This window comes from Gadus macrocephalus, chromosome 3 (genome assembly GCF_031168955.1).
Source record: "Gadus macrocephalus chromosome 3, ASM3116895v1".
In the NCBI taxonomy this organism is placed as follows: Eukaryota; Metazoa; Chordata; class Actinopteri; order Gadiformes; family Gadidae; genus Gadus; species Gadus macrocephalus.
The window spans coordinates 4,115,832-4,143,377 of NC_082384.1; the positions used below are offsets into that span (position 1 = coordinate 4,115,832).

General features: G+C 47.0%; 2 protein-coding genes across 2 annotated transcripts in view; both read right to left on the reverse strand.

Moving 5' to 3' along the window:
* The window catches only part of ndufs8a (NADH:ubiquinone oxidoreductase core subunit S8a), a 340,733-nt gene that overhangs the window by 96,743 nt on the left and 216,444 nt on the right, over positions 1-27,546 (reverse strand). The window lies entirely within an intron of this gene.
* On the reverse strand, positions 15,730-27,254 carry p2rx3b (purinergic receptor P2X, ligand-gated ion channel, 3b). Its single transcript, XM_060046727.1, has 12 exons — positions 26,665-27,254; positions 25,283-25,418; positions 24,762-24,833; positions 24,392-24,461; positions 24,070-24,163; positions 23,902-23,979; positions 23,469-23,610; positions 23,138-23,274; positions 19,354-19,447; positions 17,307-17,372; positions 17,077-17,154; positions 15,730-16,473 (listed from the first exon to the last, which is right to left on the reverse strand). The coding sequence occupies exons 1-12, from the start codon at positions 26,784-26,786 to the stop codon at positions 16,360-16,362; spliced, it is 1,203 nt and encodes a 400-aa protein (XP_059902710.1). The 5' UTR covers positions 26,787-27,254; the 3' UTR covers positions 15,730-16,359.

Consider the following 27,546-nt stretch of genomic DNA (forward strand, 5'->3'; position numbering starts at 1 on the left):
ACGATTCTGATTGGACAATGACAGGTAATATGTCTAGAACACTGAAAACTACTTTTTCTGCAATAGAATTTGTTAGAAAAAAAATCCTCTTTCTCCCAGTTGGTAGTGCGTAGCCCAAATCGCCCCTATACACCATCCGCCCCTGCTTGGTATCCAAACCACTATGGATGCACAAGATATCGTCGCTATTGGTGCTGCTGCTTTCCTGTGCCTGCCAAGACGCCGGAGGAGGAGGAGGAAATGGGTCCACGAGATCCTTCAAGGTCGTCTTCAGCACGGCGAGTTCCATCGGCTGGTGCAGGAGCTGAGATTGGACGAGGGCCGGTTCCAGCGCTACTTCAGGCTGGACAGGGAGCAGTTTGACAGCTTGCTGTCGAAGATTGGGCCGCTGATCACCATGCAACATAACAACTACCGCCGCCCGATTCCACCCGCGGAGCGTGTTGCCATTTGCCTGCGGTTCCTGGCCACGGGGGATTCCTACCATACAATTGCCTACAGCTACCGTGTGGGCATTAGTACTGTGGCAATCATCGTTGACCAGGTCACCAGGTTAATTTGGGATGCCTTGGTACAGGAGTACATGCCAGTGCCCACCACAGATGATTGGAGGAGCATTGCGGAGGGCTTTCGTGAGAGGTGGGCCTTCCCTAACTGCCTTGGATCAATCGACGGGAAACATGTAGTTATCAGGGCCCCAAACAACTCAGGATCCCTATACTACAACTATAAGGGAAAAAAAGTGGATTCACAGTACTTCTTTCGTGTGGTGGATGTGGGCAGCTATGATAGGACCAGTGATGGTGGTGTCCTGGCCAATTCCATCTTTGGCCAGGCTCTGCGGGACGGCACACTTGGCATACCAGAAGATGCTCTGCTACCAGGTGCTGATCATTTGGGACCGCAGCCGTTTGTCTTCATGGCAGATGAGGCCTTTCCGCTGCGCCGTGCCCTCATGCGGCCTTTTCCGGGGACCCACCTGTATGGCAGCCGCAGGGGTTTCAACTTCAGGTTGCCCCATGCTAGGCTGATCGTTGAGAATACCTTTGGTATTCTCACCTCCCAGTGGCGTATGTACAGAGGAGTCATTGGGGTCAGCCCTAGCAATGTGGATGCCTGTGTGAAAGCGACCTGTATCCTGCACAACTTCATCAGGAAAACCACCAGGCCAACAAAACGACCACAACCACGACCAGGACCATCTGCAGGACCATCTGCAAACCGTGAAGCTGCTGGCCTACAGCGTATTCACAGAGCAGGCAGCAACCACGCCACATGGGAGGCCCCCCGTGTCAGGGAAGCGTATGTCTCCTACTTCTCCAATGAGGGAGCTGTTGGCTGGCAACCTGGTGTTTGAGCATTCATTTAAAACGGCTCTTTTAAGAGCCACCCAAATACAACAAAGAGCATGACTTCCATTTCTGCAATAAATAATACATTATGTGGTAGCTATCCTATATGTTTGATCATCTCACCTGTATATACATAATTCCCAGTGATCCCAGTGATGCCACAGTCAATGCAATACTCCCCCAAGTGGCTAATATAACTAAACTAAAGGGTGAACATAGATGGCTCCTACACATTACATTGCATACTACATTATAAACCATGGTAGTTGCAGTCATTTAATATGTCCTCAAAGCATAGGCCTATATTTTACAATAACATTGTAGATTTTAAAATAATAAACACAACAGCTTGTTTTTGGAAATATTTATTCAATTTAACAAATCAGCAAATGCTGATAAAAGTGCACATGTGGGAACTTAACAAACAAAGAAACAAACTTGTGTACATGTGAAAGAGAACATCAAAAGAAAGTTGTAAAATTGAAGTGTGTGTGTGTGTGTGTATATATAAATGGCATGTGAGGGAGAAGAACAAGGTGCAGCTTACAGCACTGCGAGGGTAATAAGCTTACTATAACACCCCTCACAATGTTGTCAGCTGCACCCCGTTCCCCTCATCTCACATGTCAACCTCACAACACTTGGCCTCGTACACCATCCTGTACATTTCGAACTTTAGATCCTCTCTAGTCTTAAGAGACAGCTTTTTGAAATCCTCTTGGAGGCTTCGAAAGAATAGTGAGACAGAGTCCTCTGGAGGACTCTGACACACTACTCGATTGCTAACAGCCTCTATAGCTGTGATGAGCCTCTCCGCATCAAGTGCATCACGAGTCTGGTCTCTGCCTCGTCCTGTCTTTCTCCTGCTCTTTCCTGCTGCCTGCTCCTCGGCCTGTGGTGCTAGCTGGTCAGCGGCCTGTGCTCTCTCTGGTACCTCCTGGTCCTCGACCGGTGCTCTTCCTGGTGCTGCCTGATTATCGACCGGTGCCTCCTGGTCTCGACCGTTGCTCTCCCTGGTGCTGCCTGGTCTGTGTCCTCCTCACTCTCACTCTCACTCACTGGCCCTGCCATGTTGGTCTGGCTATGGCGGTCTTCCATGAATGGATCTATGAAGGCCATTATGCGGGCATACTTCCATGGCTTCCCTCCACCTGCCCCTGCACCACTCCTCCTCCTTTCCATTTCCTTTTTCCTATTCTTCCTGTAGGTGTCCCTGAGACCCTTCCATTTCTTGATGCACTCATTAACTATTGAACACAAAACAGAAAACACAGCTGTCATTATCATCATCATATATTGTTTCACTTCTTATGTCAAATTACATATTGTAAGTTGCTTTGGATAAAAGCTAAATGGTCATTTGTCAGCTGTCTATCCTCAATTAAACCACATTGAAGTGCCACGTTTGTTCCGTGCATTATTAATTTGCATTATTATGCGTGCATTATTCTTTTGCACAACGTATTATTCCTTTGCACAACGTATGTATTTTCGATATTTGAAAACGATATCGTCCCATTCAGAGCAAGGGAGATTAGTATGCTAGGATCTCGGTTAGCAGGCATGTGTGGCGCCTATTTTACAATAATCTCAAACGTTTCATCAACTCACTCACCAGACCAACCAACCACGCGTGACACCTCTGCCCAGGCCAGAGCCTTGGCGTTTCGATCTCTGAACTGAAAAAGGGTTGGGTCGTACAACACCGGGTGCCCAGTTACAGCCGCGATTAATACTTCAGCCGACATTTTGTACAGTGAGTGAATAAGGTAGGTAGGAACCAAAGTGCCTGCCGGTGTTCCCTGGGATCCACGCAAGCGAAGAGCGTCTACATTCCGACTGTCAGTGTTTTGCCGCTGAAACGCGTCATAGTAATTTGCATAAAGTTAAAAAGTTTTCAACTTTTTTTGGACGCTCTGGTCGCTCAACTTTGGCCGCTGGTAGCGTTGGTCGCTGTGGTCGCTTTGGTCGCTCTTGCCCATAGAAAGTGAATGACTTCCGGCGATTTGGTAGCTCAATTCGCTTCTGGTGTGGACGTACAGTTAGTCTGGAGGAAAAATTAGAGGTAAAACGGCTTGTGTCTTTTGCTCTTCAGTCTATTTCTGTTTTTCCAGTCTTATATGTTCCCACTGCTGGCCTGCGCCTTGTCGTGGTGGCGAGTGGGCTTTAAACCAAGACAGGCCATTCTGAATCTTTTCTTTCACAGCTATTTTCTTTGATTTCTCCTCCAGGACACTGCTTAGGCCTATGGAGGTGTACTCCATTGTAAAATGATATTGGGTTCTTATAGTAGCTCTTACAGCTGTTGCAGAAGTATCATTTTATTCTGAGGGTTACGGAAGCTTAGTTTAACCCTAACCCTAAAAACGATAGTTATGTTATTATAACTCTAGTTCTATGATGTAGGCGTAGCCGTCTAGGCTTCACCTTATGGGCTTGTCCCGAAAATTTCAATTATGCACCAATCAGCGTGGGCACCGCCCACATTTCCCACGGTATCGTGTCTATATAACGCGGTGTATACCGTCGCTCATCCTCCACGCTATTCTTTCTGCATTTGGAGGGTACAGCAGGTGGGAAACTAGACGGCTACGCCTACAATCATAGAACTAGAGTTATAATAACATAACTATCATTCTATTTCATGTAGGCTAAGCCGTCTAGGCTTCGCCTTATGGGCTAAGGTGAAGCTGCGAGCGGAGCCCGATCAATGTACTCCTGCTGGACCCCAGTAAAAACGACTTAATTCACCAGAGCACATTAGGACTCAAAAAGCCAAGGAAGTGTAAAACATGAAAGCTTAATAAAAAACGAATTCCTCCTAGATCAAGCAAGGCAATGATCAAGAGAGAAAAAAGTGAGTCTGTAAAGGCTCTAATCCGTGCTTCATGGAACCCATGAAAAGGAAAAGAAAAACCAGAGCAATACGGTTTCCATTAGGTCCGCTACCACCGGGGGCGGAGCTACGGAATCCGGCTCTCCAATAAGGGGTCTCTCTCGGCCGTTTTTTATTTGAAAGAAACGGCGGGAGTGCCATACTGGCAAACAAAACCACCTGACAATTGGCGGGCCAATAGAAAAAAACCCTAGCCTGTTTTTCATTTGAAAAACGGTGGGAGAGTAAGACTGGTAGTCAAGTCCAACTCGCCAGCCGGCGAGAGGAAATCCAACCACGCCGCTTTAAAGAACATGTCTATATTCTTAAGCCGTAAAAGGGGTCCCGGACTCCAGCACAGAGTTGCCGAGTGAACCCCTGGACATGTCCAACATGTAAAAACAGACAAAGGGGCCGGGGGAAGACCAAGACGCAGCCGTGCAGATGTCTTCCTTCGAATCGCCCGTGAGTAGAGCCGTTGAAGCGGCCACGCTCCGTGCGGAGTGAGCTTTAACGCCCAACGGTGGTGCCAAGCCCTGCCGAGAGTAGGCTAAGCAAACACCCTCACATATCCAGCGAGAAAACCGCTGCTTAGAGAGAGGGCGGCCCCTGCTAGCGTCGCTATAACACACAAACAACTGTTGTGTGGAGCGGAACGCGGCCGAGCGATTCACGTACATATCTCTCCTGTCTGACCCATTCCAGAAGAGGAAGGATCAGCTGGAGCGGGGGAAACGCATACAAGAGAGCCCGCGGCCAAGGTGTGTGTGCCAACGCATCTACCCCCAACGGGGGAAGATCCCGAGGGCTGAGGGAGAACCACCACCTGCAGTGCGTGTTCTCCCTGGACGCGAAGAGGTCCACCTGCGCCGTCCCGAACCTCTGCCAGATCAGTCTGACAATGTCGGGATGTAACCGCCACTTGTCTCGGCGGGGACCGCCGCAAGACATGTGGTCCGCCCCAAAGTTCTGGGCGCCGCGATATGCAGGGCTCTCAGACTGAGGGGATACTGATGAGCCCAAAGCCAGAGCTCGACCGCCTTTCGGTGGAGAGCAGGGGAGCGGAATCCCCCCTGTCTGTTGATGTACGCCGCCGCCGACACGCTGTCTGTCCTGATCAGAACATGGCGGCTGCGCACCAGGTGAAAGAAATGCAACAGCACTTTCCTCACAGCGTCGAGCTCCAACAAATGTATGTGTGCGGCACTCGCCTCCAACCGAGTGAGAGAGGCACGTTCCTCCCCAACCCGTCAACGAGGCGTCCGTGAAGACCACTACGCAAACCACCGCTGGAGTCTGCGCATAAAAAGCAGACCCAGGGGGACCACGGGGTGGGCAGCTGCCATCAGCCCTAACAGGCGCATGGTGGACAGTGCGGTCACGTTTCTGCGAACGCGAAAACGGGAGAGCGCCGACAGGATGGTGTCTCGCCGAGGAGGCGAAAGCATCGCAGTCATGGTGGCTGAGTCTAGGCAAAGCCCCAATTAGACTGTCTGCCGGCTGGGGAGCGGGGAGCTCTTTTCCCAGTTGATGGCAAAACCCAGGAAGGAGAGATGGTTTATCACCGTCATGGTGTCCCTTCTCGCGGTCTCCTCTGAGTTGCTCAGAATAAGTAGGTCGTCTAGGTAGAAGAGAATCCTCTTTCCCTGACACCTGAGCGGTTCCAACGCCGTCTCCACACACTTTGAGAAGGTGCGCGGAGCCAGGGAGTAGCCGAACGGCTCCATAAAGGCAAAGCGGAGAAACTTCCTGTGCGCCTGCCGAACAGGGACGTGGAAGTAAGCATCCTTGAGATCCAGGGATGTGAACCAATCGCCCTCTCTCACACACCGGAGCAACGCTCCGACAGTGAGCATTCTGAATTTCCTCGCGGCAATGAATCTGTTGAACACGCGAAGATCCAGAATAGGTCTCTTTTCGCCTGACTTCTTGGAATCCAGGAAGTAGCGGGAATAAAACCCTAGGTGAGACTCGTGGGGGGGAACGACAGTGATGGCCCCCTTCACCAAGAGACGGGCCACCTCAGCTGCCAGAGCCGTGCTCGCAGCCGGGTCCCGTAGCATGGTCTCCACCAACCCCATAAAGGGTGGGAGACGACGCTTGAACTGTATAGGATGGCCCCATCTCAACGTGTTGTCCAACCACGATGGTAGAACGCACCGCTCTTGCCAACACGCATATCGGTCGGAGAGGGCGAGCCGACAGCTGAGGAAGACCGTCCAGGAATAACCCGTATTCCTCGGCCCCTACCGCCTCCACACTGTGTGTGAACCAAGGGGGGCTTCCCATGAAAGGGAGGAGGCTCAGCGAGCGTAGGAGACGTACCAGAACCAGCCGCTGTAAAAACAACGAGCTGTCTAGATGTCGCGCTCGTGCCCGTTGAACAGGGAGCGAGCCGTCCGGTTGCCGCACCTGTGTCTGTGCGCTGTCCGCAGGCTGTAGCCACAGTGCGCGGACCCGTCTCCTCACCTTCCACAAACTGTGGAAGGGAGGTAGAGGGGATAATGTGGGGAACCAGGAGACCGGTACAAGCGGTCGTATCTACGGGCTCGTGCAATGAGTCTCTGGTCCGTCCACGAGGCTCCAAGGGACGCCGCTTCTTAGAAGCAGGTGAACCAGAGGCCATGTGAACACGCCGTCCGACCGCCACCCTACAGCCACCGGGCTGAGGGGGGGAAAGAGGCAACATGGAGGAACGCACCACAAGCGTAGGACGCAGGTGGCCTAAGGAATATGGCTCTTTAGTTACCATGTACTGCCGTTTGGCTGAACGGTCTTTATTTTTTCTTTATTTTGGAAGGAAAAAGTGGGAGCAAGCTTCCGGAACTTCCCGGTCCGTGGCGCTGCTCTCCCCGTCTGCGGCGGTGGCGGCTGCGGCTGCTGCTGCGGCACTGGGGCTGGAGTTGGAGGGCGGCCCCTTGGAACGCTGGGACCGGCCTGGACCCCGCTTCTTCCCGGCCTGCTGGTGGGAGGAGCCCGTGAGAATCGCCCCGAACCGGGAACGATTCTCACGGACACACTGCTGGTGCGCGAGCTCCTCGGAGAACCGGGGCCCAAATAGGCCATCCGGTGCTAATGGGCCCTGGACGAGGCTGGCCCGCTCTCGTTCCGGCACCGCAGTTTTGGAGAGCCATATGGCCCTCTGGACCATCGTGGCCCACGCCATATGCCGGCCGGCCGAAAGGGCTATCGTTTCGGCCGGCCGGCATATGGCATAGCTGCAGGATGGCGCTGGAAAAGCGGGAAACCACTAGCCATCTCGCGGCTTCCTCCGGGCCGTAGGCCTCCCTGCCAGCCGACAAGGAGACCAGGGCAGAGGAAAGCAGGGCGAGGTTGTTGACCGCCGCCGCGGATTGAGAGGCACAAACGAACACCCTGTCCGTTAGGCCGACAATCTGTCTCTGGAGGCGGTCGGGGGGCAGCGGCTTTTCGTTAGGGCGCCCGGACAGAGAAGCGCTGCCAGGGGAGGCTCCAGGCGAGGGATCCCCCTCGCCTGAGTATCGGCCCACCCCTCCACGTTGGTGAAATCCGTGAAGGATTTCACCGGGGCCTTCAGGGTCGAAGGGTCCACACCGGCAGCAGTGAACAGGTGCTGCACAGGCGGGAACAGGTGGCACTGGGTAGCCCGCCGGGAAGAAGATGGGGTGCGAAAGCACTCGCCCTGCATATCATCAGATACGGGGACGAGAGGCGGGGCCGGCATGGGAATCCCCTTGATGGCCGCCGCCTCACCCATGATCTCCCCGAAGAGATCGGCCATCCGGCGCGGTTTCTCACGTTGGACGACGGTGACGGTTGTAACCCGGGAGCGGGAAAAATCCGGACGCCGAGTCACCGAAGACGTCGTCCAGGGAGGCGTCGTCGTCGACGTCGATGATGCCGCCGTCGTCTTCCAGGTCAGGGGCCCCGGCCCTGAACAGGTCGATGGACTCAGCGAGGTCCACCGAAGGGGAAAAGAAGAGATGCCTGGAGAGGATCCCCTCTTCAGGCAGCTCACGGCAGGCGACACAGGAGACGGGGGCCGCCATAGCAGCCGCGGCGTGGTCGGCGCCGAGGCTTTTCAGTGTGCGCAAGCGCGCACACGGGACAAGCCCATAAGGCGAAGCCTAGACGGCGTAGCCTACATGAAATAGAACTATACTTTCATTATTGCAATGTTTTGATGTCAGCAATAAAAGATTAAAAGCTGCACTAATGTACTTTATTAATTGAATATATATATATATATATATATATATATATATATATATATATATATATATATATATATATATATATATATATATATACATCTGATACATGGAGAACAGTCACTTAGTTAAAAAACAAAAAGCCCAGCATACTGAATAGTGTTAAAGTATATTTTTATTTGTAATGGTTGTGATGGCCCCAGTACCTGCCTGCTGTCCTGGCAGGTGCTTGTGGGTGGAGCTGAATAGAGAATGGGAAACACAAGCCAGGGCTACAAACAGCATGGTGGGAAACTGACTAAGTAGCCCAATCTCTATTTGGAAATACTTTTGCTTTTTTATGAAAATTACCATTTTTATTTGTAATATATTAGGGCTGTAACCTTTTCCAAAAATGTATTTCAAACAAAATTTAAATAACCCATAATTTGTTTGGATGGATGTCTGTATGCCTGAAAAGCCAGTAGAAACACTAATAAAAGTGAAGTGGTCTACCATTTTTGTTTAATGATTTCAGCAATTTAGACGCTGTTTTGCGTATGACTGCCCTTCACAGGTCAGATGTTGAACTCGATTTTTACATACAGTCCTGTGTTGTGCACGATAGCCGGGAGCAGGCGGAGAATCAACGTCTACAAAGATGGCCACGGCTATGAAAATAAACGGGTGACGTCACGAACACTGGTTCGTCATTTAAAAGAATAAAAAATATTAGCCTCACCTGTTTTTTTACATGTAGAAACGCCACTGCCCCTGCCTCCATATTAATCATCACCTTTCACCATGCCCCTGCCTTCATATTTAACCATCACCTTTCACCATGCCCCTGCCTCCATATTTATGCATCCAGTTGCAATTTTTTTGATACACAACCAAACACTTCTGTGTTTGATCCAATAATTATCTCTCTTTTCATAGACTTTTTCAATAATCTTAAAAACAAATATTTAAACATATTTAAATATTTTCTTCATTTTTTTTTACAATAGCACGGCGTCAACCCCCTTTCCTAAGGAGGTTTCATCAATAGTTTAACGTCTGGTTAACAAAGGGTTTAGTTTTATTGGGGGACAGCTGCGCTCAGGGTCCTGACAGAAGTGTATAACTGTACGTCCACACCAGTCGCTCATAAAGTTTCGCTGCGAATATTTCTGTTTTCTTTGGTCGCTCAAGTCGCTCATGACGTAGAATTCAATTTTGCAGATGCATTTAAAGGAGCCGTATGCTTTTAGTACAGACAGCCATATCAAAGAGTGAACTGACTCCCATACACTTTGGCCATATTGCAGAGACGGTTTTGCTTGTTGGATAAAGTGCTTCGACAGCAAGTAGGACAGTGATTCCCCTCCAATATATATATTAAAAAAACTCCTAAAATGTAATTACAACCGAGAACAAAAAAACGTTGCGTGCTGTAGAAGGCTAGTTAAAATATGTTTCACTGATCTGCATCTGCAAATCATGATCTGCACTCATGCGTCAAACAAATTGACATTGGCGCACATGGCTAATTTGCATAGGAGGACAGGACAGGCTGGCTCCGCAAGGCAAATAATGGAACATATTTATCTATCGATCTAGGCCTATCTGTCTATCTATCCATCTATCAACATGTGTAGTTTTAATGTGATGTATTTTGTGTATGTCCAGTCAGACTTGTCTCCCTTGTTCTGTGTGGTCTTGCCTGTGTGATCCGAATCACCTGAATGAATTCCCGACGATTTGTGTCGTTTGGTATTAATAAAGACTTGACTAGGCTAACTATCAATCTAGACTATTTAATTTAAAATGATTTACCTCAGGCTCCGTGAATAGTGGGGAATGGAGGGATAAAAGACAAGAGATATCCCTTGTCATTTCGATTAGTTTGTGTATGTGACGATTTCAAAAACGTGTTTTGTTTAAAGCATGACTACACTAGTGTTGGCTCGTTCGTTCGCGAACCGGTTCGAATGACCGAGTCTTTAGGACGAACAAACTGAACCGGTTCATCTCTCTCGTTCGTTCGGTCGTCTCGTTCACCATTCGATTCACCGGAGACTCGACTGAACGAACGAACGAGTTTCCGGTAGCACTAACTCCACTGAGTCTGACTGACTCAACTGAGAACCGTGCAATGGTGTGCATTCCATGATTCGATTCACCGTTACCGGAAACTAGGCTGAATCGCGAACGACTCCTCCACGTTCAGTCGAGTTTCCGGTGAATCGATTCACCGTTAACTCGACTGAACTAGGAGGAGTCGTTCACGAATCGTATGTTCGTTCAGCCTGGTTTCCGGTAGCGGTAAATCGCATCATGGAATGGACCCCATTGCACGGATCTCAGCTGAGTCAGTCAGACTCAGTGGAGTTAGTGCTACCGGAAACTCGACTGAACGAACGAACGAACGAACGATTCGCGAACGACTCCTCGTGGCGAACTGAATCACGCGAACTGGGTCACGGAAACGAATCATTGAATCCACCACTAGACTACACGCGATTGGTGCGTTAGATTGGTGGTATGGAAAGCAAATGAAAATGATTCCCGCCTAAGAACGTTCTAGATCGCAAATATTTTCTATAAATACTCCCGCTTATCATCACTTTGTATCAAAATCACTATGGATGTTGCACTCATTAACTATTGAACACAAACACACTGCTGACACAGCTGTCATTATCACTGTCACTGACAGCGATATATCGTTTCACTTCTTATGACAAATGTACTTATTGTAAGTCGCTTTGGATAAAAGCGTCTGCTAAATGGTCATTTGTCAGCTGTCTATCCTCTATTAAACTGCATTGAAGTGACACGTTTGTTCCGTGCATTATTCATTTGCATTATTATTGCATTATGCGTGCATTATTCCTTTGCACAACGTATGTATTTTCGATATTTGAAAACGATATCGTCCCATTCAGAGCAAGGGAGATTAGTATGATAGGATCTCGGTTACATATGTATCGCGCCTATTTTACAATAATCTCAAACGTTTCATTAACTCACATACAGACCAACCAACCACGCGTGACACCTCTGCCCAGGCCAGAGCCTTTTTGTTGCGATCTCTGAAATGAAAAAGGCTCGGATCGTACAACACCGGGTGCCCAGTTACAGCTGCGATTAATTTTTCCGTCGACATTTTGTAGTCAGTAGGAACCAAAACAGTAGGTATAGGAACCAAAGTGCCGGTGTTCGGTGTTCCCTGGGATCCACGCAAGCGAAGAGCGCCTACATTACGATTGGCTGTCAGTGTCTGGCCGCTGAAACTCGTCATAGTAATTTGCATAAAGTTAAACAGTTTTCGACTTTTTTTGGACGCTCTGGTCGCTGAACTTTGGCCGCTGGTAGCGTTGGTCGCTTTGGTCGCTCTTGACCATAGAAAGTGAATGACTTCCGGCGATTTGGTAGCTCAATTCACTTCTGGTGTGGACGTACAGTAAGAAGTCTGTGTTTAGGCCCCGTCCACACGGAGCCGATTTTTGGGTGAAACCGCATAGTCTTGTGCGTTTCGGCCGACTGTCCAGACGGAGCCGGTGAATGCAGATATCTGAAACCACCCTCGGAGGTGGTTTCAAATCTATCCGGACCTATGCGGTTTCGTGTTAGGATTCGTGTGGACGCCTGAAACGCAAACGATGACGTCATTAGCCCCCCACCAGCTGGGGGACGTCAGAGTTGCGTTGAATTTTTAATATATTATTTTATTTGTATTCTTTTTGTAACTTTAAATAAAGCCCCTTGATAAATGTAATTAATAACTGTACATTAAAAAGGTTTTCTGCTCAATTTAAAAGGTTGAATCTCAGGCTTGATGCGCTCCACTTTTTCTGTGGAGCCCCAGCGCCTTGAATATTTACTACAGCGTTTCTACAGCTCGATGCGGTTTCGCAGTGATATATATTACGAATATATTCCTGAACCGCATAAAACAAAACCGGATTGTTTTCGCCCGTTTCGGCTCCGTGTGGACGAAGTCAAAACATAAGTCAAAACATCGGTCTTCAGCTTGTGCATCTCTTGGAGGGGCACATATAGCGACACGTTAGTGCCATAAAGCACTCACGTGATAAAACATGCATTCGGGCATATTATATCATATCACACGCGTAGATATTAATTGCGAGTTCGCAAATTATCTCTGCGCGCGCGCGCACTCAGAGCGCTGCTCCCCGAGCGAGGAAAACAGCTCCTCGAGAGCATTACCTCGTTGCAAGCGAGAGCGGGAAATAACTTCGGTCGCACAAAACAGCCTCAGCCTCTCGCAAATGATGTTCTGCTCTCGCGCGCAAATTTAGTTTTGGCACTATGGGGAGGGAACCAAGGCAGGGCGGGCTTTCCTATGATTGGCCGTTTCTGAAGCGCGATATTTGATTGACAGCCCTCCTCAGCCCTCCTCTCATTCAATTCTGAATTGTACAGTAAATGGCTGAAACGATAATTACGTATTGTAACTCTAGATTCTATGAGTATAGCCTTTTAAGGCTATCGCTATTGGGTTATCCCTAGGCGTGAGCCGTAGCACTGAAAATTTGTAATCCCCGCCCACCAACAGTGTGGGCCTCAATTACGTCCGCGTGCGGCGTGCCTCAACGACGTCCGCATTTCGCAGATATAGTCGGGCGCCGGCGGACGTTCTGCTCCCAATAAACAGCTTTTCTTCAGCTATTTAACCCTCATAGGGTGTTCGTTTTTTTGTTACACAGGAGGTGCTGCTGGGTCTGGTGGACCCATTGCATTTTAGGCCTTTTAATTCAACATAATCTAACTTTTTTTTTTAAATACTCACCAAATGGTTACCTCAACCCAATTGCAAGTAATATAAACAACACATATGATAAATTTGTTCCCTATACCTTTGTTAAATCACATTTATGAATAGAGGTGCCACTCGTTTTTGTTTATTTTCGTATTAGCATGTAATAAAATAAGGAAATGCATCATAAAACAGGCATAACTGGGAAATTATCAACATCATTAGAAATTGAAACATACTCAATAACATATGTCTGAACAACACATTAAAGCCTTTGAACACAGCCATTATACGTATATCAGTCTATACCACACATGAGGGGCAGAGTCTCACTGTGTGTGTATTGCATATGTATTTTTTGCACTGGTTGCATGTATATTGTGTATATTGTGTATTTGTCTTTTACGTTTCGGAGCTGGCTGATGCTGATCCTCCTCTTCAAACTCAGTGTCAGACTCTGAATTTTCAGAAATGTTATCCTCACTTTCTGAAACTGTTTCCTCTGCATCACCATCAAAACCCTCTGTCTCTTCAAATATCAACTACAGTTGATATTTGGCAGTCTGAACAGAGAATCGCTTTGCCATCTTGATCAGTTGTGGTATGGAACCACGCTGACAGAGATTTTTTAGAGTGTCAGATCCCCAAGCTTGTCTTGCGGGAACCATGGTTCCCGCAAGACAGAGGGTAAAATGTGGGGGAATATGGGTGTAGATAGTGTTGGGTGCTCCAATGTTGCAACCTTGTGCGGGAAGAGTGGGTGCACACTGTGGGTGCTCACACCAAGGGCCCATTCACCTGCTTTACTCTCCCCACACACACAGGGTGCACAGAACCTATGATTTCCACACTTAAACTAGCTCCGGGTCCACTGGACCCGAACACCCTGTGTGTAATATAAATGTGATGGGGGGGTATACAGGGGGGGGTCCTTGAAAATGTTTCTGATTTATGTTCCTCACAGAAAATGAGCCAAAGCCAATGAATCTTAGTTCAAAAAAATAATTATTTGTATCACTTTTATAAAGCTAAAAACTGAAAACGGGTCCCACAGACCCGAACACCTTATGAGGGTTAAAGGACGATGAGGCTGACACTTAAAAGGCTGCGCCTATACTCATAGAATCTAGAGTTACAATACGTAACTATCGTTTCAGCCATTTACTGTACAATTCAGAATTGAATGAGAGGAGGGCTGAGGAGGGCTGTCAATCAAATATCGCGCTTCAGAAACGGCCAATCATAGGAAAGCCCGCCCTGCCTTGTTTCCCTCCCCATAGTGCCAAAACTTAATTTGCGCGCGAGAGCAGAACATCATTCGCGAGAGGCTGAGGCTGTTTTCTGCGACCGAAGTTATTTCCCGCTCTCGCTTGCAACGAGGTAATGCTCTCGAGGAGCTGTTTTCCTCGCTCGGGGAGCAGCGCTCTGAGTGCGCGCGCGCGCAGAGTTAATTTGTGCACTCGCAATTAATATCTACGAGTGTGATATAATATAATACGCCCGAATGCATGTTTTATCACATGAGTGCTTTATGGCACTATTGTGTCGCCATAGGCACAGGGTGATTCCCATCAAGGGGTCTTCAGCCTGCGGAGCTCTTCGAGCGAGAGGCTGACTCCCATCTAGGCCCCATATGATAGGCCTATCATTGTTTCTGTTTTTTGAGGATTGTTGTTAGTTTGTTGTGTGATCGTTGTATGTCACTGTACTGTTTTACCCAAATGTATGAACATAATTGTTATAAGTTCGCTATGACTCTTTATTCTACCCGTTTCGGTCAGGTTATGATTGACTTGGCTCAAAATTCCCGCCACACAAGCAACCGTTATATTCCCATAACACAGATCACATGGCCTTTTGAGAGGACTTGGTGGAATGTGTTTGAGTAGACCTTTCTAGCAAGTTTATGATTCTGAAGAGGCAGGCTCTCAGACATCTAACTCAGCACATCCAAACACATTCATGAGTTACACGTTCCTTTGATGCAGTTGTTCTGCATATGATTAAAAATAAACACAGAAAAACATTACCCTTTCCAGAAACTGTACGTTCCCTTTCAAGATTTTATTTAGGATGTCAAACAATAATGAGGCATTGTGATGCATGTTGAGCTCATTTAAAACCAACCTGACAAGTTGTCAGGGAGAGAACATGGTTATGGAAGAGGGATGCTGTTAAATGTGCTAAATTATCAATCAGTTGCCAATCATCATCATTTTCATCAAGACAAGAGAAATATATCCCTTTTGGCATAGCATGTGTGAGTGACCAGTATCTGTATAATCAACCCGTCAACCCAAGTCTACCCATGGGTTCAGTTCCTCAGCCCTGTCCTGCCAGCCAGTGGCCTCTATCGTGTAACGCCAAAAGGGATGGAAAAAGTATAATAAGTAATTTGACCTGAACTCACCAGGATACTTTCTGAGGCCGTTGGAAGGCACGCCAGGCATTAACATGGCTCTGATCAGGCATTATTTGTGAACAACTGTTTCTCGTACTCCTGCCCAATGTGAAAGGCTTTCCTCCAGCTTACTAGTCAGCATTTGGTTGTTCACTTGGCAAGATATGGCCTCATTTATGGTGACAAATGGCCTGTTAGATAGTTGTCATGCTTTTCAAACATGCTTTATCCCTGGCACTTTTTTTTTTTTTAGACAAATGTTTGGTTAATTGCAGAAGAGGAAACTCAGTTAGCCAATTTTCGAGTTTTTCAAGGCACTTCCAGTTTCCAGAATCCTTCGGGTAATTACTCAGTTCTATATATTATGCCAGTCTAGTCTAGTAATTTCCTAGAATGCATTAGTAATTAGTTCTAAAACAGGGCTCTTTCCTTTCTCTTTTCTCAGAAAATAATTGTTGCAACCACAATATTAGTCTGCAATGCTGACAACCCATGTGTATTGGCATTGTTTTCTGATGGTATATGATGGAAAAATAAGGTTTTCCCAGAGCTGGAACTTTTTTTCCCATAAATGCTACGTTATTTAGCAATTAATGATAACCTATAATTACATATTTCATGGAATAACCTAACTAATTTAATACATTTTAAGAGGAAGGTAAAAGTTTATATGCCTGTATTATTAATTTCTCCTCTAATGAGATGCTTTTGAAAGATCCGTAACTCATCTCATTTTACTGCCCTTGTCCCGCCCTTTTGCTTTTACCACTTCTGGTATTGGCTGTTGCCCTAATCCATTATCCAAAATGTCCAAAGGAGAATGAGTCAGTGGATTGTTTCTCATCATGTCTCAGCGACAGCTGGGAGCGATACAAGCCGTTGATATGGGAGTCGATCTCGGTGTCTGACACCTAAAAAAAGATTCAAGAAAAACGTCGGACCATTTCATAACACTCTTATTTTGCATCGTGCATGTATGATCAGTGGAATGTGACCTTACTTTAAGAATATCAAGATAAATATTGCACTCCTCACCTGCATTGTGCTGCCTTAAATAACAGACAGATGGTGAATGCAAAGCTCATCATTAGGTTTAGCTGATAGTTCATTACGATATGATTGTACTATGGAACTACTTCACTGCAGAAATCTCTTTTGTTCAAAACTAGAGGGAGTGGCACCAAACAACGAGACCCAGCTACCCCCATTTAGATGGGGTTCATTCAAACACTTCTTCTATCTGAATCAATATGGGTTGGTGGAGAAAGAAGTGAGAAGGTCAGTATTGGCAGAGGGCATTACTAAGAGCTGGAAAGGAAGGGACGTAAAGCCGCCGCTAGCTTTTGAACTGCCAAATGGTTCAAAGCTGTGAATGGGTTGTGTTTAGTATGACACATCGTTTCAAAGGCTGAAGAAAATCCATGGCTGCAGTACAGGGATGTGTGTATGTTTATTAGTGTTCTGATGAGACGTGACAGAGCTATGGTCGCCTACTTGCTGGGGTCTGGACTTACCTCTTCAAACTTCTTGGCTTTATACTGATCGGCCCCTTTCAGGAAGTTGAGCAGGATGATGTCACAGAGGACCGTGCCCTGGGAAGCACACAGAGACAGAGAAATAAAGTTAAACCCAGGAATGGATCTGGCTTCGTACTGCTCTGCCACATGTCACCTGTGGCCAACCAGAAGGCAGTAGGAAGGGTGCAACTTGGCATCGCGGTCATGTGACCCTGAAGGAGACTCACCACGCCAACAGATGTGAAGGCCGCCACCATGTTTATGAGTGTGGGGATCATGTTGAACTTTCCAGCCTGTGGATTAATACAGTTTGTTTATTACATGAGCGCTAGTGACCCAGTTCCCACTCTTTATAGTCAGTCAAATCCTTATTTTTTATTTAGCATTAGTTTAATTTCATATGAATGATAAGGTTGACAATCACTGGTAATAATAATATAATAATAATAATAATAAGGTCAGCATGCCTCCAACCCTAAAGAGAGGTTTAACAAGAAAAAAGCCAAACACAAATCCCCACAGACAGACAGACAGACAGACAGACAGACAGACAGACAGACAGACAGACAGACAGACAGACAGACAGACAGACAGACAGACAGACAGACAGACAGACAGACAGACAGACAGACAGACAGACAGACAGACAGACAGACAGACAGACAGACAGACAGACAGACAGACAGACAGACAGACAGACAGACAGACAGACAGACAGACAGACAGACAGACAGACAGACAGACAGACAGACAGACAGACAGACAGACAGACAGACAGACAGACAGACAGACAGACAGACAGACAGACAGACAGACAGACAGACAGACAGACAGACAGACAGACAGACAGACAGACAGACAGACAGACAGACAGACAGACAGACAGACAGACAGACAGACAGACAAGGGAGGTGGGAGAGTGGACAGATGGGGAAGAAAGTAGAGGAGAGAGAAGAGGAGAGCGGGGAAGGAGGGGTGAGGAGGGGAGAGAGCGAGGGCGAGGAGGGAGGAAACCAGAGTGGAATAATGTAGAAAACAAAAGGGAAGGAGCGAGAGAGCCAGGAAGAGGAGAGAGGGAGGAGAGGACCGAGGAGAAGGAGAGAGAGAGGAGAACAAAGTGGAAGGAATAGAGGAATGGGAGGAGAAGGAAAAAGGAGACGGAGAAAGCCAGAGAGGGAACAAAAACAAGAAGAATGGCTTCTTCCAGTAGAGCGACAGACATGGTCTACAATGCGCTGAGTCACGGTGGATTTGTGTTGATGGGGGGGAGGCGGGACGACAGACAGACAGACAGACAGACAGACAGACAGACAGACAGACAGACAGACAGACAGACAGACAGACAGACAGACAGACAGACAGACAGACAGACAGACAGACAGACAGACAGACAGACAGACAGACAGACAGACAGACAGACAGACAGACAGACAGACAGACAGACAGACAGACAGACAGACAGACAGACAGACAGACAGACAGACAGACAGACAGACAGACAGACAGACAGACAGACAGACAGACAGACAGACAGACAGACAGACAGACAGACAGACAGACAGACAGACAGACAGACAGACAGACAGACAGACAGACAGACAGACAGACAGACAGACAGACAGACAGACAGACAGACAGACAGACAGACAGACAGACAGACAGACAGACAGACAGACAGACAGACAGACAGACAGACAGACAGACAGACAGACAGACAGACAGACAGACAGACAGACAGACAGACAGACAGACAGACAGACAGACAGACAGACAGACAGACAGACAGACAGACAGACAGACAGACAGACAGACAGACAGACAGACAGACAGACAGACAGACAGACAGACAGACAGACAGACAGACAGACAGACAGACAGACAGACAGACAGACAGACAGACAGACAGACAGACAGACAGACAGACAGACAGACAGACAGACAGACAGACAGACAGACAGACAGACAGACAGACAGACAGACAGACAGACAGACAGACAGACAGACAGACAGACAGACAGACAGACAGACAGACAGACAGACAGACAGACAGACAGACAGACAGACAGACAGACAGACAGACAGACAGACAGACAGACAGACAGACAGACAGACAGACAGACAGACAGACAGACAGACAGACAGACAGACAGACACACACACACACACACACACACACACACACACACACAAAGACACACACACATCCACACAGGCACACAGACAGTCACAAACAAACTTAGAACAACACACACAGATGCACAAACATACACTCACATTTCCATTGACCAGCACATCAAATCTGATAGCAAAGGCTTTGACTAATGTACGATAGTCGGTCCCATTGTCCATTTTGTAATACTTGGCAAACCTTTACATACAAAAAGACAATTAGAGTGAGCAGAGCCAATACTTTGCATAAATGATGCATTGGTAAACACTGTAGTAAAACAACTTTTTTTTAGATCAAATATAGAATAGCTGGGCCCCGTTTCCCGATATCGATGGATCTTCGCTCGTAAGATGGTTCGAAAGGTGGATCTTTCGAACCATCGATAATTTCTTTGGAGCGTTTCCCGAAACTCCTCTTAACGTGAACGCGCATTCGCTGCACTCACGACGATCGTAGGATTGTACCTGTCCACTGACATGGTGCTGAAACGGGCTATGACGCAGGGGGAGACGCAGGAATGTCGGAGGAAAATGGGATTAAAAAGGGTTAAAATATCTCCCCATCAAGGCCAACCGCAGAGTAGCCTACGAAAAGAATAGATTGCAATAATATGAATGCTAAAGATATTAAAACACAATTGATTAAGCCTAGGCCGACATATATATCAGTCCTAATCCTGAGCGCACGATCGGGAGGTGGAAGTTGCGCTTTAGATGCCTTCACAAGTCCAGCGGAGGCTCCAGTTTTCGCCGGCCAAGTCATGCGCTGTGATATGTGTGACAGCTATGTTGCACAAAATTGCAGCTAAGGCTGGGGTAGCTTTGGTTGAACCGGAGGACATTGAGGAGGACGATGACGACGAGGAAGATCGGTGTGAGGACGGCCTCCCTCATAACTACGCGGCTGGTTTTCATGCACGTCGAAGAGTGATTGAGACTTTTTTTTAACCCCCTCCACCCTCCCACATGTCACTAAACATTCCCGTCAACATGACCAATCCCCACCATATCCCAGCCTTTTGCCTGCTCCTTTTATAATTTTTTTTTTTTTTACATTATTTTATGCTACGTTTTATGAGTAGCCTATGTCAGTCTGCACAAATCCCCCCCACTTTCTCTCACACATTTTAAGTGCCCTGCCTGCTCAAACATTTCCTGGACTGTCTCTCTCAAACTAAGAACATAATGGCCCACATTAGGCTCAGACGCACGTGATACACCAATACCAATGTGTTATAATAAAACGCATTCAATACTAGGAATGTCCGCTGGCTACGCCACTGAGGCTATAGTAGACTAACGAGGCTCTTAGCGTCCTACGAGTACCGTGGAGCACTCGTTAGGTACTCGTGACTCGTGAGCGTTTTTAAGAGGTTCGTTACCAAAGATGCTTTCGGGAAACGGTGTGAGAACTGTACGATGCTCGTACGACCCACTCTGCGATCCACTTAGGCTAAAGATGCTTTCGGGAAACGGGGCCCTGAGCTGTTATGATAAAGTTTGAAATGGTTGAATCAACTCAGTGTTACGTCAAGTGTAAGTAAGTGTTTGTGTTCGGTTTGGTGTGGTATGGGTGTGTGTGTGTGTGTGTGTGTGTGTGTGTGTGTGTGTGTGTGTGTGTGTGTGTGTGTGTGTGTGTGTGTGTGTGTGTGTGTGTGTGTGTGTGTTGGTGGGTCATCACTTGTGTTATTGACGTTATTCTTTCGCATCTAGTTAATCAAGATAAGCTCACTGAATTATAAGGCTTGTACCGTTAGACTCCTTGGAGTCTCTTTCATCGAAATATTGTTTGTCTAGATAGCTTGCCTTGAAAAAGATGGTTTGCGTTAGCATTTAGCTTCTACCGGAAGTACACCGGATACGTAAGATACACCTAGCCTCTAGCTACATAAATGGGGGTCCCCACACACAAACGCCCGATGTAGAACAATCGTATTGCCAATCTATTAATCATCATAGCTCAAGTCAAACCAGAAATAGAAGAAATACTGTAACCGTTCAAGCTTAATATTGTGATTCAAGGTTGACGTTGATAGGCTCTGCAACATCCAAAATGGTAAGATTGTGTGATAGCCGCCATTGGCTAGAGCGGGTGACGTCATAACTAACTCTAGCCTCAACGTATGAGACCAACTGAAAGTATACGAAGCAGGTTTAAAATTAAACAGTTGATTCTGAAATAAACGATATTGAAAATCTGTTTTGATATATTTGAAGATTAACCAAGTTGCAAAGTCTGAAGTAGTTGAATTGTCAGAGATAAAAAAAGAAAAATAATTCAACGCTAGCGCAGTATTTCAAGCTAATATGAACCTTTTAAAAGTGGAATGTAATGTCTAGGCGGAAAATTGTGGAAGGCGTAGGGTCATATATAGTAGAAATGTAGAGACGTTTGTAGAGAATAGTTGAGCGCTGCTTGCAGAACTTACCTAATAATTATTTATATATACATGTATGTATATATATATATATATATATATATATATATATATCAGTGGCGGCTGGTGGTTTTTAAAGTGAGGGAGGAAGGACTGCGCGCTTGGTTGCCATTGGCCTGCTTGCACTGTTGGTGTATGGTGGCATAAGAATGTGAGACTCAAGTTGTTTCAGGGTGTTTTGGTGAACTACAAAATAGCAGGGAGGGAGTTATGTGAACAAAATGTATACAAAGCCACCAGTGGCATCACTGTAATTTGAGAAGGAAATATCCCTGATCGGGGTTGGAGATTACCAGTGGCGGTGGGTCAATCGAGGGCACTAGGGCGCCGCCCCTCCGTGAAATATTCACTTGAATATATCTGCCAACTATGAATCAACTATTATAAATACGAAATAGATGAACAAAAATACATAGCGTTTATCCTCGTTAATTGTGCGATAGACTACTTGCCACTGCCAGCAACCATTTAAATGCGTCTGAACGTCAATGATTTGGGCTAGGCTAGTTATTGGTCATTCAAAATAAAGCCCTCCTCTAATTCAGGGGCGCCGGCCACGTTGAAGTCAATGTAAGCTTGCAAACTATTTGCTGTCTGTCAAGCAAAGACAGCTTTTCATTGGCGCAAGAAAATTTGCCGTCGGGTCGCACCAGTGTGCACCCTAGGCCAATGGTATAGCTCTTCTTTAGTTATCACCACATGATTGGACCATTCAGCAAATCAATCAAATAGGCTACCTCCCTAAGCAGCATTCACGAAACACAACTACATGTAGAGAAGAGATAGATCGCTAATTGGCAGAGAGTGGTAAGCACTTTCCAACCAATTCAGTGGAGGATTTGGACTCCCCAAGCAATGTTATACTTAAAGGAGGCATTATATACCACCAGGTGTGAGTGTGATTAGCCTATCCAGCACAGATCTAGGTGGACAAACCCACTAGTGATGTCATATGGGGCAGATTTTCGAAACGGCTTGTAAAGCTAATCAAACTCACACCTGGTGGTATAATATGTATCCTTTAATAGGAGCAGGCAAGTTACATATTCATTTAGACTTTCGGCCTGTAGCCTATAAACAACATGAAGCAACTGTCCCATATTTCTAACTGCATTTTGAGACTCACAAAAAAATGGACGCTATAGGACAGTAATCATGATTTGTCTCAATATCAGAATAACAACAATAGGTCAAATAGAAATGGCTGTTGGAATGGCAATAAAGTAGGTCTGTATATGCATTGTAAGCTTGTCCAGGCCCTGCAAGTCAGTATGTAGGCTATGAATCTGAATTAATAGTAGGTAATAGGTAATAGGTAGTGGCCATGCCCAAAATGCACCCAAATACAGGAAATCAAATCTACCAAATCATTATTTTTTTTTGAGACCCCCCCTCTATTAATGCGCCCCACAAACATTTTTGATCAACAGCCGCCACTGGAGAGTAATAACCTGAAGTTGTAACCGGGGGAGATAGAGTTATTCTGGGACATGGCATCCAGGCGGGTGAAAGAGTAGGACGGGCTGCAGTGTTCGTCTCCCCGGTCCAGGTCACACATCCACGCGATCTTGATCCCTATGACCCCTCCCTGGAGAGAGGGGGATGCATGTGAGGAGGGGAGAGAGCTACAGATACAATACATATTGATATATGAGAGAGAGAGTGAGAGTGAGAGTGAGAGAGAGAGAGAGAGAGAGAGAGAGAGAGAGAGAGAGAGAGAGAGAGAGAGAGAGAGAGAGAGAGAGAGCATTATGTTCTGATTTATGTGTCCATAATATGTACTTTATGCGCCAGTTTCATGAAGTCCTGCTGAGCGTATTGGATCACGTCTCCGACCCTGAAGATGGGGCAGTACTTGTGGTGGACCATGTCGAAGTTACAGGAAGAGATGTAGCTCTTATTGATCGTAGGGAGAAAGTTCCCCCTATGGCGTGCACACACGCATACACGCACACACACACACACACACACACACACACACACACACACACACACACACACACACTCAGTAACATTCTTTCCATATAAAATACACTGATTTGTCTGTGTATGACGCAATTTGACATAAACTACAACTACACCCACACAAACACACACAAAGACACACACACACACACACACACACACACACACACACACATCCCAGAATGAAACAGCTGGAGGTATGGGTATGCTGAGTGATGGAGGTTGGGACGTAGGTTGGAACGGGTCCTACTTGGTGTAGTCAAACAGTGGGAAACGTATGCTGTTCTTGATAAAGATGGTGAAATTCTCCACCTCCTTCATCGGTTCGCTGAGAGAGAGAAACAAGGATGTGAGAGGGAAGGATTGAGGTGGGAGACACTGCAGTGGGACAAGGCAGAAGGAAGGTCAACCATCTTACGTCTTGATGTAGTCTATCTCTGCCGGGCACCAGCCCTGGATCTGGCATGTCTTCATGGTGTCGTTGAAACGAACACACTTCCCTGTCGGAATCCCTGCAATGGACGTGGAAGTAATGTAAACAAACACACACACACAGGCACAAATACAATCACACACACACATACACACACCCTCAGAAAAACACACGCATACAAACACATATTGTAATAACGTATAATAATAATAAATATAGTGAATGCTGCACAGTGTAGCAGCTAAGGGCGGCTCCCTGGAGCCTCAGAGTGGACAGGAGGGAGAGGCCAGCAGGGGGCAGCGCTCACCATAGCCTCCTGGCTTGTTCAGGTACTTGGTGCAGTTGTTGTCGTTGATGCAATGGTATTTGGGCTCACTCTGTTCAAGGGACAAGCATAAGTTCACGCACACACACACACACACACACACACACACACACACACACACACACACACACACACACACACACACACACACACACACACACACATAGGAGTGTTGAGTATCTGCATGAGGGATAGTGGCAGTATCTGATTACATTACTGGTAGGATATTATGGTACCCCTTGAGAGAGGGGTACCATAATATATGTATGGTTATCAACTGTATGGTTATCAAGAATGCAGCATGGCACACAAGCTGTGATGACAGAACTACATCAGCACAAGGGAAGCAAACCTCTGGGCAGAAGCCTTGGACCTGGTTCTCTGTAGTGATCAGCTTGGTGATGATGCAGAACACAGAGGCCCCCTGGGGGAAACAGGTGGTTTGTTACACATTGTCTCAGGGTACTCTCCTCCAGGTAGACTTAAAGGACAACTAGCAGAAGATGACTCCCTCTCTATGCTGAACACATGCATGCAGAGCCTGGGATTGGCTGATACGGTGACCCAGCCTCTGATGATTAGGTGCTGATTGGACACACCTTTCCTCGCCTGTTGAACCAGATTGGAGGTTTACAGGGGAGCCGGCAGCCCTGAGGCCCCAGACTGAAGAAGCTCAGCGGGTATGGTTCTCCTTCAAACTTGATGAAGGAGAATGTTACAATCCATCCACTGGGATATATTTGATTTAGAATTATTATTTTTCTGTTTCCTCCTGGCCAACTTTCTAATGTTCTTTCCACACTCCACTGGGGGGGAAACAAAATGGGGAAACCGTTTTGTTCCCCCCCCCCGTTGGCCCTGGTGGGGTTGTACCTGGGTGGGGGTGACGTAGTCGGCCACATCCATCACCCGGTTGTTGTAGATGCCGAATCCTTTCACCTTGGTCATCACCGACGACTCCACGGCCGTGTCCCGCACCTGGTAGGCCTTCTCGTGGACGAACACCCAGCTGCAGGGTTACCAACACATCAGCACCTTCTCTAGACCAACACCCAGCTGCAGGGTCACCAACACATCAGCACCTTCTCTAGACCAACACCCAGCTGCAGGGTCACACACACATCAGCACCTTCTCTAGACCAACACCCAGCTGCAGGGTCCCACACACTTAAGCACCTGGAAGGCCTTCTGATGGACTAATACCCAGCTGCAGGCTCGTACAAACATCAGCACCTGTTTGGCCTTCTCTAGACTAACACCCAGCTGCAGGGTCCCACACACTTAAGCACCTGGTAGGCCTTCTGATGGACGAATACCCAGCTGCAGGCTCACACAAACATCAGCACCAGAATGTGCTGACGTGAGCTTAGTGTGGATCAGGAGCCCTCACCACAGAGTTGGTCTCCCCCACAAGTGAAAAGGCTCTTTGAACGTTATTGCAACCAGTTCCCATCTTGCTTTTAATGTGCGCTAATGCTTCTGTTGTTTCCCCGCTCTGAAGCAGTTCTGTGGGCCCTTAGGGACGCCGCGTGGCTCAGTGTTTATTCAGCGGTGAGGTGGCGGGTCCCTTAAACATGAGCAATGAGCTAACTGGTACTGAAGCAGTTGTTAAGGAACACGGGGGCATGGTTTGTGGGATAGGGCTCAGGCAGCTTGGTGTTTCTGTAAACATTAAAGATATTGTACCACTTGTTTGACTATTTTGCAGGATGGATAAGCCAGGGAACACAACTGTCCTTCTCTGTTCTGTGTGTGTGTGTGTGTGTGTGTGTGTGTGTGTGTGTGTGTGTGTGTGTGTGTGTGTGTGTGTGTGTGTGTGTGTGTGGGGGGGTGTATGTGTGTGTGTGTGTGTGTGTGTGTGTGTGTGTTTCTATGTGTGTGTGTGTGTGTGTGTGTGTGTGTGTCATGCTATTATCTCTGACATCAGCATGGACTTTACAACTACTATGTTGTAAAGTTCCTTGTTGACAGCACTATTTATGCATATTTACCTGATCGTGCTTTCAGGCAGATCTGTGTTATTAACCTGGTTTTGCTTGTTGAACCAATGTTCTCATACCACCTCTGAACTCTACTTTCTATTAGAAAATGTCATTTCTAATTTCCTTATACCATAAGCACAGCATCTCAGACCAACGCTATAAACACACACATATACATACACACACAGAAACACATACACACGCATGCACACAAACATTATCATCATATTCAGGTAAAATAATATAATATGATGTGTTATCATCAGCACCAACCCAATAAAGTAGGCGATGATCAGCAGCTGAACCACGCGGTTGATGATGCCGATGGTCCAGCTCTTAACCACCACCGACTTGGTGGTTTCGTAGGTGAAGAAGTCTGTGATGCAGGACCACATGGTGTGCCCCTGTCTGTCTGTGTGCTGTCTGTCTGTGTGCTGTCTGTCTGTCAGTGTGCTTTCTGTCAGTGTGCTGTCCGTCAGTGTGCTGTCTCTCTGTGGGCTGTCTGCCTGTCTGTCTGTATCTGAAGGGCTGAAGGAAAAAATGGCCAAAGTGCGGCTTAGCGATGCAGAATTCCAGCCTGTTGGAGGGTCGAGTGAGAGAGGCGTTGCATTCTGGTCCGCAAGAAACTTTCCTTCCTCTGGGTGAGGTCTCCCTTTATCCTTTATTACATTTAAAGAAGATAAATTCTTGCAATCCTGTTACTTTCTGCCTAAAAAGGTGATTTCAATAGGGTCCAACGTTAAAATAGAGCTGAAAAAAATATATTGTTTGTCCCTGTGTCCAAATACCAGCCGCTGTTTCTTTCAAATTCCTGCTTCAGTTTCAAGGGCTGGTCTGCAAGAGAGTGAAACCCTCTCTGTAACTTAGGGTGCTTTGTACCTTCAAATACTTTTCAAACTCCTCCTCCTCTCACAGACACACACATGCACTCACAGCAAACACACACTCTCATAGAAACACACACGCACACACGCAAACACACACATGCACGCACAGATGAAAACACACACACAGACACACACACTCACAGACACAGACACACTCGCAGACACACACACTCACAGACACACACACCAACCACAAGCCATATCCGTGGTATAACATTTCAGTCGACTCCAATGACAATTGCTTCCTTGCTAATTCCATCTACACAAT

What these genes read in the sequence shown, in the direction of transcription:
- p2rx3b (XM_060046727.1), bottom strand. Translation starts at nt 26,786, where the DNA reads ATGTGGTCCTGCATCACAGACTTCTTCACCTACGAAACCACCAAGTCG. An exon ending in ATCATCGCCTACTTTATTGG is followed by an intron (nt 25,419 to 26,664) that starts GTTGGTGCTGAT and finishes GTAACCCTGCAG; the next exon opens with CTGGGTGTTCGTCCACGAGA. An exon ending in CCTTCACATCTGTTGGCGTG is followed by an intron (nt 17,155 to 17,306) that starts GTGAGTCTCCTT and finishes TGTGCTTCCCAG; the next exon opens with GGCACGGTCCTCTGTGACAT.